This window comes from Molothrus aeneus, chromosome 16 (assembly GCF_037042795.1).
Source record: "Molothrus aeneus isolate 106 chromosome 16, BPBGC_Maene_1.0, whole genome shotgun sequence".
Taxonomy (NCBI): domain Eukaryota; kingdom Metazoa; phylum Chordata; class Aves; order Passeriformes; family Icteridae; genus Molothrus; species Molothrus aeneus.
In genome coordinates this window covers 1,591,227-1,602,863 of record NC_089661.1, presented here as the reverse complement: position 1 = coordinate 1,602,863, position 11,637 = coordinate 1,591,227, and the positions used below count along the sequence as shown (strand labels likewise).

Genomic DNA, 11,637 nt, shown 5'->3' with positions numbered 1-11,637 from the left:
GCCCCGGGGGCTGGAACAGCCCGGCCCGGTGCGAGATGTCCCTGCCAGGGCAGGGCTGGCCCCGGCCGCTCCTCGGAGGTCCTGGGGGATGAGCTGAAGTTCCGCTCCCCAGTCCCACCCGGGCCCTCAGCGGGTCCCCGAGCGGCCGTGCCCGCGGTCACCAGAGGGCACTGCGAGCCCGAGCATCCCGGAGCGGCCCCGGGGCAGAGCGGACACGCAGCAGGGCCCGGCGGCTTCGGGGAGCTCGGACCCTCCCTCCTCGCCAGTGCCACGGGGACCAGGAGAGGTGGCCAGGGGACACGGGGGCCACCAGACCGAGCTGCGGGCACGGCTGGCTGCTCGCTGTGTGCCCGGCGGTGCCACCCCACGGGCTCCCCGCAGGGCTGAGACCATTGCGGGTGCTGCGGGAGCCGCGCCGGCTCCGCCTCAGCCCCAGCTGAGGTGGCTGCTCCGAGGGGGCTCCGGGACCCCCCGATGGCCGTGCCCCGACCGCGGGGGTGCCCCGTACCCTGCTCCACCCGGGCTGCTGGAGCAGCTGGTGCCGGGCTTTCTCCAGTAACACCCAGTTAAGGTGGGTCGGGGGCTGTGGAGGGGGCCAGGGGCGCAGCCTCACCCCGGGGCACTGGCATTAGGGCAGACACTGCCATGTGCCTGCGGGGACGGTGGCACCGTGTGCCACCTCCTTGCATCCCAAGGGAACATCCCCGCAGGGTGCTGAGCACCGCGCGGGGCCGGGGGTCAATCTCGGTGCAGAGAGGTCCTTGGTGGGGACACCAGTGCCTGGTGTCACCCTGCCCCTGGTGTCACCCTGCCCCTGGCACCTCGCCAAAGCCATTGGTGGGGTCCCTGCCTGCCCAGCTCCGAGTCCGGCCCGTTCCACTCCCGCACCGTGTCACCGGACCGGCTCTGGGACCGTGTCCCTGCCATGCCGGGGTCTCTGTCACCTCCGGGGCACAGCCAGGCCCTCGACCCAGCCACCCCCGGCAAGGCCCTGATGGCAGCTGGTGGGCTCAGCACGGGGGCCAGCGGGTAGAGAGCCGCCCAGCCGACCCCCAGCCCAGCCCCCCGACACCCCCACATCCCGACCCGCTCCACCTTAACCCACTGCCCCTCCGGCCCCTCATTTTCCACGGATTCCAGCAGCATGACTTCTTTCAGCATCATTTCATGGCCGGAGGGCTGTGAATCCTCCTCTCCCCGCCTGCCTCCCCCTCCCCTTCCCCCCTTCCCCTCTTTCTTCCCACCATCCCAATTTACAATCCCTCATTTCCATTCCGCTCCACCCTCTGGCCGGGGACTTTGTTCCCGGCCTGTATCATCCCATCCCAATTGTTCCGTGTTTATTTCAAACATTTTGGCGGGCTGTCACTGGATGGAAACTTAATTAATGGTGTGGTCTGTAGTGGTGGCACAATAGCGGCTGGAAAGGAGGGGGTGGAAAGAAATCCCCAGGTTTGGAGGGGGGGAATTCGGGGTTCGGATGTGCCTGACCCCCGTGTCAGGCCCGGTGCCACGTGCCTGGGCTCCCCCGGTCAGAAAATGCCTCCGTGGGGAGGGGGACGCTGCTGGTGATGGGGGGAGGTTATAAGGAGGTTCTGGGGGTGTGCACAGGGTGGGGTGTGCACAGTTTGGGGTGTACCTGGACTGGGCTGTGCACAGTTTGGGCTGTGCACAGTTTATATGTGCACAGTTTATATGTGCACAGTTTGGTGTTCAAGTTGGGCTGTGCACAGCCGGGGTGTTCTCAGCCCGGGCTGCTGTAGCTGTGGCTGTCACAGCCATGGGCCTACAGAATTCAGGGTTCCCCTCCGGGGGTGGATCTGACCCTGGGGTACCCCAGCCCTGCCCCGGCTCCTGTCCCCTGCCTCAGCCGTGTCTCCTCCCGGTGTCCCCCATGCGAAGAGGCCCCGGGGGGCTCCGGGGATGCCGCTGCGGTGGATGCCGGTGCCCCCGGCGGTGGGGAGGGGGCCTCGGGGGCGGCTCCCGTGCCCGCCCCTGCGCCGCCATTGGCGGAAAGTTCGGGGCGCGACGCGGGGTGGCGGCCGCGCTCCCCCGTCCCCGCGGCCCCGGCCCCGGTGCGGGCAGCGCTGCGGGCAGGGCCGGGCCGGGCCGGGCGCCCGGGGCCGCCGCGGGCGCGGCCATGTGGGCACTACGGGCGCTGTGCCTGGCCGGGCTGGGGGCGGCCATCGGCGGCGGGGCCGCGGACCAGTGCAGCTGGAGGGGCAGGTAGGCACCGGGGACACCGGCACCGGGAACCCCGCACCGGGAGCAGCAGCCCGGGGCGGGCAGGGGTGGCACACGCGGGTCCCCGGATCAGGCAGGTTCGTGGGGGATGGGGAGTCTGCTCTCCCCGCCCCCCCCATCTCCATCTCAGGGCTGAACCCCTCCCGCATCCGTGGGGAGGGTACGGATGGGATGCTGGGAATCTGCGCCTGCCTCAGTTTCCTCAGCCCTGGGTGCGGCTCCCCGTCGCTTTGAGGGATGCTGGTCCCCCTGCGGGGCTCCTCGCCTCTCCGGGACGCCCTCCCCGAGCCCCCCACCCTGTGAATCCTATCCCCGTGGCCGGCGGGATCCCCGGCCCCCGGCAGGGCCCTGAGCATCGCCCGAAGGCGCCGGGCTCGGAACAAAGAGCCGGGGCCCGCCAGAGGGGCTGCCCAACGCGGGGGGCCTGGGGGGACACGGGGGCCACGCAGCCACCAGCGTCCTGTCAGGGACAAAGCAGCCCCCGAGTGTCCCCGCTCCCCCCAGGCCGGCGTCCAGGCCCGTCCCCCCCTGTGCCGCGGGAGAGAAGCAGCTCCAGGCATCGTGTGCGGGAGCAGGACCCCAGCATCCCCTGGGGATCCCCAAAGTGGGAACAGGTGACCCCGAGGCTGTGGCCACTCGGGGGGTGGTTTGGGAGCCCACACTGCGTGTGAAGGGCGCTGTGCTGCTGCCCCCCTCCACCCCTTAGCTCCTTTCAAAAGGTGCTGGGACACAGGCACCCCAAAATGATGTGGCTGAACCCCAAGCCCAAGTCATCGAGGGTTTGGTGCTGTTTCTGCCTGTGGCCATCCCGCACACCTCTGTGGAGGGGCTGCTTGGGAGTGTGGGGTGCTGCTGTGCGGGGGGACACGGGCCGGGGGGTCCCTGTCATTGACAAGGTGCTGTGCCCACAGCGGGCTGTCACAGGAGGCTGGCAGCGTGGAGCAGCTGTCCCTGCACTGTGCCGAGGGCTCGCTGGAGTGGCTGTACCCCACGGGGGCCCTCCGCCTCCGCCTGGCCCCCCGCCTGCCCCCCACCAGCGCCGCCGTCAAGGGCAGGAGCCCCCCGCGCGTCACCGCCTGCATCAAACCCAGCGGCACCTTCCGGGGGGCTCAGCTCTACCTGGAGAGGGAGGGGGGGCTGGAGCTGCTGCTGCCAGAGGCCCCCCGGCCCCACGCCCGCTGCTTCAGCTGGCTGCCCCAGGAGAAGGTGGCTCTGTTCCTGCAGGCCACCCCGCAGCCCGACATCAGCCGCCGCATCGCCGCCTTCCGCTACGAGCTGCGGGGGGACTGGCTGGCCCGGCCCGCGCTGCCCACCGCCAGCCTCGGCAACGAAGGTGAGCGCCTCGCCCTGCCTCAGTTTCCCTGGCCCTGCCGGGTGCCCGCGGGGGTGGGGAGGGGCTGGATCGGGTGTTGTTCCCCCGGGGGGTGACAGGCTGTGCTTGGCCTCGCAGGTGCCTGCCGGCCGTGTAATGACACCGAGATCCTGATGGCCATTTGCACTAGTGACTTTGGTGAGTGAGGGGCCTGGGAGGGGCATGGACACCAAAGGGGCACTGGGATGGGATGGGATGGGATAGGATGGGATGGGATGGGATGGGCTGTGCAGAGTGCTGCTGGGGATGGGGATGGAGCTGGGAATGGCGATAGGAATGGGGATGGGAATGAGAATGGGAACAGGATTGGAGATGGAGATGAAGATGGGGACTGGGATGGAGATGGGGATGGGAACAGAAGTGGGAATGGGATGGGAATGAGAATGAAAATGGGAATGGGGATGGGAATAGGAATGGGAACAGGGCTGGAGATCAGGATGGAAATGGAGATGAAGATGGGGACTGGGATGGAGATGGGGATGGGAAGAGAAGTGGGAATAGGAATGAGACAAGAGTGGAGAGGGGGATAAGGATGGGAATGAGAATGCAGGTGGGGACAGGGACTGGGATGGGGAGGAGGATGGGAATGTGCACGGGGACAATGATGGAGATGGGGATGGAGACAGGGATGGGGACAAGGCGAGGGATGTGGATGGCAGTGGGGACAGGGACATGGCCACGCTGACACCCTCCCGCCTTCCCCCCACAGTCATCCGCGGCAGCATCCAGAGCGTCTCCAACGACGCCGAGCTGCAGGAATCCATCATCGGGGTGAGTGCCACGCGCATCCACCGGCAGAAATTCCCGCTGTTCCAGGCGGGCGGGCGGGCGCGGCGGCCCGTGGGCAGCATCCGCACCCCCCTGCGCTGCGGGGTCCGCCCGGGCCCCGGCACATTCCTGTTCACGGGCTGGCTGCACTTCGGGGAGGCCTGGCTGAGCTGCGCTCCCCGCTACCGGGACTTCCAGCGCATCTACCGGGGGGCCCAGCGCACGCACCAGAACCCCTGCGAGTTCCCCGTGGACTGAGCGGCTCCGGGAGTGCTGGGGGACCACGGTCCTGCCTCACCGAGAGCATCCCGGGGACACGGGGACGGTGCCTGGAGAGAGTGTGGCACACGGGCCTGGCCACGGAGCTGGGCTGGGGCAGCACCCGCCGGCAGGCTGGGGGGTTTGGGGAAATCCTGCTGGAAGGGAAGGGATTTTCCCAGGGTGCCCAGGGAGCTGCCTGGGTGAGGGGTGCAGCAGAATGGGGAGCGGGGTGCTGCATGCTCAGGGGTGCTGTGGGCACAGTGGGTCTGGCCGGACCCCCAGACCCCGGCAGGGCTCGGGGTGGGTGGCCGTGGTGGCCAGTCCAGGGACACAGTAGGCACAGAAGGGAGTGGAAGGGCCAGGAGATGGATCTGTAAGGTTGGGGGTGGAAGGGGGAGCAGGCAGCGGTGAGCCTGGCCCTGGCACGGGCAGGAGCTGCAGGGCGGATGCCGAGGAAGAGGAGAGAAGCTGAAGGGAGCGAGGGCAGCGGTGAGGTGGGAGGAAGGCTGGTGTGGGGAGCAGAGGTGTCCTTGGCACGGTCAGGGCAGGACCAAAGCACTGACACAGGAAGGTGCCACGGGAGCAGGGAGAGGTGACAGTGCCACCCGTCCCTGGCAGCCCTGGGTGAGCAGGGCAGGCCGTGCCAGCCGCGGGGAACTTTGGACCGTGGGGGTGGGGGGCATCATATGTGCACTAAAGTTATAACGATACCAAATTTGTGACTTCTTTTTTATAAACTAAGCTGTATTTGTAGCGTGTGGCTCCTGTTTTTAGCAAGCTGAGCAGGATGTTCAGACGGGCACAGCACTGTGTGCCACCTGCTCCCCTCTGTGCCAGCTCCAGCTGTGACCCTGCCTCCCACAGGGCTGGGAACAGCCCTGATACTCGGACATGTCTCTCTATGGAGAGATTTATTGCTGTTTGCACATTCTGCACCCCAGAAATCCCCAGCATGGTGCACTTTGGGGTCCCTCTCCCCGGGTATCCCTGGGTGTGGGGACCAGGGGCGGGTGGCCCCGTGCTGGGTGGGTGACCCTGCTGGTGGAGCCGCTGTCAGCACTGATTCTCGTCAGAGCCAGCGGCCACAAGGCCTCATTGTGCCTCATTGTGCCCGATTGTGCCGCGGCAGCATCCCAGCCCTGCCCTGCCCGCTCCCGCCCCGCCGCTGCCCCCGCGGCCCCAGCACCGGCTCTGCCCCCCTGGGAATGCCGAGGGGGACGGGACCTCCGGGCAGGGATGGGACGTGGGAATCCTGCACGGGGATAGGGAACAGAACCCCCGGTCAGGGAAGGGACACAGAATCCCCAGCCAGGAAACCTCATCTGGGGATGGGGCACAGGAACCTCCCAGACAGGGATGGGACATGGGGCACCCAGGTGGGAGTGGGGCACTGGAACCCCCCTAGACATGGGAATGGGGCACTGGAACCCCCCTAGACATGGGACATGGGAATGGGGCACAGCACCCCCAGGCAGGGACCTTTCCTCCCCACCAGTGATGCCACAGGGCTCAGCACAGGAAATCTCTCAGCCCCTGAGCCCCCCCAAACCCCTCGAGCCCCCCAAACCTCTCAAGCAAAGCTCCTGCCACGTCTGCTTGTACTCAACACCTTTCCAATTTTGTTTCAATTACACTTTTTCAAATATCACCAGCCAGGATGAGCTGCTGCTGAGTGTTCGGTGCCTCTGCTGACCACAATGTGCTTTTCCTTGCCAAAAAAAAAAAAAGTTTCCAAAGAATGCTGTGGGCTTTGGAGCATAATTAAATATAAATATCTATATGTGTGTGTATAGAATGATCTGGCTGTGATAAGATCCTGCTGGGTTTGATATACAACACATGTTTTCCCTTGAGGAGAGTTTGCTGCTTACTTTATGCTTTACTGCCAATTTTATACTTGGATATTTGGATTTTATCCTTTTTCCTGCCCCATTTTGGGGCCGGGCTGGGCTCTGAGGGCTGGATCTGGCCCTGGGGAGGCTGAATCTCCATGCTGGGCACTGGAGGATGCCAGCATCCCCCTGGATTTTGGCAGCGAGCAGGAGCCAAGCGAGGCAGGGGGAAGGGGGAAGGAGTGGGAAACCCAGCGGAGGAGGAAAAATGAAGCTGGAAAAGCAATAAATGAGGTGCAGAGGGAATTGTGCTGCCCACGGCATCCTCTGTATGCGCGGGGGTAAATCACGGCTGCTCCGACCCCACATTCCTCCCCGCTAAATGCCGGCATTTAACGCCAGAGGCATCCGGCGCTTTTCTGCCCGGCAGCAAAACCTCTTGTTTTTCTTCCCATCTGTTTATTTGGCCAGAGCAGCTCGGTGTGCTGCTGCGGAAAGGGCTGTGACTCCGCTCGTTTGCTGGCACAGAGGTTTTCGGGCTGGTTTTGGTGCCCTCTGGCCCCTGTCAGGTTGGGTCGCTTCCCGTGGCTGTCACCGCACAGCGCCGGGCCCCGGCCAGGACACCGAGGCTTCCTGTGGGAGCATCCCAGGGATAACCGTGCCTCAGTTTCCCCTCTGTGAGCTGGGGCTAACAGCCCTTCCCTGGGGCTCCAGGGAGCCAGCTGGAATCCCACAGCTCTGGGATCTCCATCCCAGCATTTCCCCGAAAGCAGAGCCCAGCCCTGGCCCAGCCAAAATTCCTGCCCGGCCTCTTGGCACGGAGCAAGGCCATGAAGGGTGAAAACACAATGAGACAAACTCCATGCCGGGGAATATTTCCTCCACAGGATGGAAAATGCTGTGGGAGGCAGCAGGGTGAGGGGTGGGGACACTGAGTGGAGCTTGGGGGGTCAGGAGGGGTGACCACGGTGAGGGGTGACCACGGTGAGGGGTGTGGCAGCACCCTGGCAGGACAGGGCAGGGTGGCCCCATGGGGACAATCCAGCCAGAAGTGCTCCAAAAGCCCCCCCACTCACCAGCCTGCCCCACACGGGGTGGGCTTTGGGGCAGCCTTGGAGAGCAGCGCCCCAGAGCAGCTCCCTCTGTGCCCAGGGATGTGCCTGGGGCTCCTCATTCCTGGGATCAGCCCCATTGTGGACCCACAGCGCAGATCCAGAACCTTCTGGGGGTTGTGCAGCCCTTCGGTCGCGCCGTGGGTGGGCATTCACATCGGGATGGCAAAGCCCGGAGCGGTGGCACTGCCGCCTGTCCCCCGTCCCTGTCCCCATCCCTGTCACACAAAGGCAGTCGCCGTTTCCCGCCATTTCCCCCCTCCAGCCCTTCTCCCCCCTCTCCTGCTCCCTTCGCCCTCCTCCCTCCCGGCTGCCGGATGAAAGCCCGAACGTGTGAATCGCAAAGGGAGCCACAAAGGGAGCCACAAAGGCGGCTCAGCCCTCCCTGCGGCCCCCGGCACCGAGAGGGGACCCCCGGGGACCCCCGGGCAGCCTGCCCAGCCTGCCGGCAGCACCCCAGAGCTCGGGGGTGTCTCTGAGATCAGCGGATCCCCAATAGGGTCAGGGTGATGTCCCCGGGGTTCAGGGATCCCCAACAGGGTCAGGATAAGGTCCCTGGGGTTCAGGGATCCCCAACAGGGTCAGGGTGAGGTCCCCGGGGTTCAGGGATCCCCAACAGGGTCAGGGTGAGGTCCCCGGGGTTCAGGGATGCCCTACAGGGTCAGGGTGATGTCCCCAGGTTTCAGGGATGCCCTACAGGGTCAGGGTGAGGTCCCAGGCTTTGAGGATGCCCTATAGGGTTGGATGATGCCCCTGGGACCAGGGGAAGCCCCATAAACTCAGGATAAAACCCCTGGGGCTCAGGGTTACCCCGTAGGGTCAGGATGATTCTTCTGGAGTTTAAAACTCAGCATGAAGCCCCTGGTGTCCAGGATGCCCCAGAGGGTCAGGATGAGCACCTTGGGGCCGGAGGAAGCGCCACCCCACAGCCCTCGGCAAGAGGAGAAACAAAACCCCGATAACTCTGAGGACACCCCCTCAGTGCTGCACCCCAAATCCTGGCATCAGCTCCGCTTCCAGCCCCATCCTGTGACCCGGACAAAGCCAGGGAGAGATGCGGAGCCTGGAGCCGACCCCGGCCCGCAGCGGGGCCCCCTCGGCCCCTCACCCGCGTCCGGCTGCCGACAGCTGCTGGGAAGCGGCGTTCCCAGCACATAGCGACAAATTCCTGGCGCTCGGGGCTGCTTTGCAGCCGCCGCGGCCCCGGCGGGGGAAGCTGCCCTGGAAAGAGGAGGATTAAAAGCTCTTTGGCTCCAGTGACACATCGCACCCGGTCCCCTCGCACGGCCACCTGCTCGTCCCGGCGCTCCGAGATGCTGCGGGCACCCCGGGGCAGGGCAGGAGGGGAGCGGGCACCCCCTGTGTGAAAAATGTGTGTATTTTATGATTGGCTTTTTGTAAATATTAAAATGAATGTTATGTGTGTTGTGTTAGAAAGTAATGCTGTATTAATTCTCTTAAGTACTGTGGTAAATATAGTTTTAGGTTATAAAAATTGTTAAAATAGAAACTGTGCTCTGTAGGATACTTTTTTTAAAAAAAGGACTTGCAGCAAGATAGCAGCCACAGGACACCTGAATCTTTCAGAGAAAAAGAATTTATTGCTCTCTTATCAGAAGAAATGAACTTCTTCCCGCCTTGAAGGCACTGTTAGGATTCAGAGGAAGAAGTTGAGGATGACCAGACAGAATCCTGTGTTTGAATGGAATTTATGCATCATGTATGAGGTGTATGGCTGTGCAACAGGCTGTTGCTTTTAAGGGTTAATCCTAATGGTGCTGCCCAGAAAGAGGTACCCGGACATCTGTAACTCTTTGTATTTGTTGTCTCATAATGTCCTAATTCAAATTGTCCAAATTATTATTACTCTAATTGTATTACTATTTTTATAACCATTTTATTACTATTAAACTTTTAAAATTTTAAAAACAAGTGATTGGCGTTTTTCATCCCCTGCTAAATCCAGGGGCCCGGCAAGGAGGGCTCAGCCCTGCCCGGGTATTTCCTCCTGAAATACTGAAATTCATTCTGCAGCACTGCTCGGGCGGCTCCAGGAGCAGCTCATCCCCACAGACCATCCTCCCCCCGCTCCTCCTCCTCTTCCTCCTCCTCCGCAGCCCCCCGGCTTCCCCCGGCTCCGATTTCCCGGGATTTTCTGCTTTAACCAGCTCCACCTGCCAGCAAGAAAGAGCAGAAAGCGGAAAATCGGGGTGATCCCCGTGAGCCCCGGTTTGGCCACGCCGAGCCCTTGGGGAGGAGCAGCCCTGGGATGTGTTTTGGGGGCGGCTTCAGCTCCCGGCTGGAGCCCCACTGCTGCTCTGGGGGATGTGATTAATGGGGTCTGGCTGGTGTTGGTGCCCTGAGCCGTGTGTTTGGGGTAGAACACGTGTGTAGCTGTGTGTGCATCCTCGTCCCGCTCGGTTCCCACAAATCAGGGGGAGGTGGGAGCAGGAACCCTCCTGCCCTGGGCAGTTCCCCAAAGAGGGGCTCTGCAGCACTGAGGAGGGGGGATCCCAGGCCCCAGTTCTGCTTCCCTGCACCCCAAAGCCATTTCCAGGATGGGGCTGAGGTCTCTTCAACTCTGAGAACAGCCCCACAGACACCAAGGCACATGATGGGGTTGGAGCTCCTGTGGCAAGGACATGGGGGCCACCAGGCCCCCCCAGGCTCTCAGGGGACACCCCGATGTGGGGCTGGAGGGGGACCCCCAGCAAACCCCACTGTCACAGACATCTTTTATGAAAAATCCTTTCCTTAGGATTTTTTCTCCTGAGAAGCTGAGAGGCCTCAGGAACAAAATGTAACCAATGGTTATCTGCTGCTGTGGAGTGCAACAGGTGCAGCTGGGATTGGTCTCATGTGGTTGTTTCTAATTAATGGCCAATCACAGTCAGCTGGCTCAGACTCTCTGTCTGAGCCACAAGCCTTTGTTATCATTCCTTCTTTTTCTATTCTTAGCCAGCCTTCTGATGAAATCCTTTCTTCTATTCTTTTAGTATAGTTTTAATATACTATATATCATAAAATAATAAATCAGCCTTCTGAAACATGGAGTCAGATCCTCATCTCTTCCCTCTTCCTAAGACCCCTGTGAACATGGTCACACCCCACAAATACTGACCCACAGGCTGAGGAGAGAGCGGGAGAGGTGACAGCAGGGGCATCCCCGGTGACATGTGGCTGTCCTGGCAGGGAGCTGTGCCCTTTGTGCCCTTCTGGACGGTGTTGTTCCCGTGTTTGGGCTGATTGGGGGGGGTGTCACTAATTGGGGCCGGGCAGGGGCTGTGGGGCCTGGCTCCCCCCCTCCCAATGCCTGGAATTTTCCCACAGTCGCTGCTGCCTCCAGCCGGAAAGGCCCAGGGTGAGACAGCACAGCCCTACAGCCCCCAGGGGTGTGCATGGCCCCCAGCAACCCCCAACAGCCCCACATGGGTGTGCAGAGCCCCCAACAGCCCCCCCAACAGCCCCACATGGGTGTGCAGAGCCCCCAACAGCCCCACACGGTGTGCACAGCCCCTACAGCCCTACATGGGTGTGCACAGCCCCTACAGCCCCACATGGGTGTGCACAGCCCCCCTACAGCCCCCAACGACCCCAAACAGTCCCAACAGCCCACACGGGTGTGCACAGCCCCTACAGCCCCACACATGGGTGTGTGCACAGCCCCTACAGCCTCAGACGGGTGTGCACAGCCCCCCTACAGGCATAACAGCCCCACATGGGTGTGCACAGCTCCAACAGCCCCTACGGCCCCAAGAGCCCCACATGGGTGTGCACAGCCCTACAGCCCCACACGGGTGTGTGCAGCTGGTCACAACTGCACCCCACCATGCACAACTCCACACAGGACTGTGCACAAAAGCAGCAACCACACACAAATCCATGCACAGCTGAGCAGGAGTGCCAACACCCATGCAGGGGCATGCACACCTGCACACAGCTGGGCACAGCTGCACATGGCAATGCACACCTGCACACAGCTGGGCACCATGCACACAGCCCTGCTCACCCACGCACACCAGGACAGCTGCAACAGCCCTGCAGAACC

General features: G+C 62.9%; 1 protein-coding gene across 1 annotated transcript; it reads left to right on the top strand.

Annotated features, from left to right (window-relative positions):
- Nucleotides 1-2,140: 2,140 nt before the first annotated feature.
- METRN (meteorin, glial cell differentiation regulator) lies at nt 2,141-5,398 on the top strand. Its single transcript, XM_066560900.1, has 4 exons — nt 2,141-2,226; nt 3,156-3,577; nt 3,695-3,754; nt 4,326-5,398. Exons 1-4 carry the CDS (start codon nt 2,141-2,143, stop codon nt 4,640-4,642), a joined length of 885 nt encoding a protein of 294 aa, XP_066416997.1. The 3' UTR covers nt 4,643-5,398.
- The last annotated feature ends 6,239 nt before the right edge of the window (nt 5,399-11,637 follow it).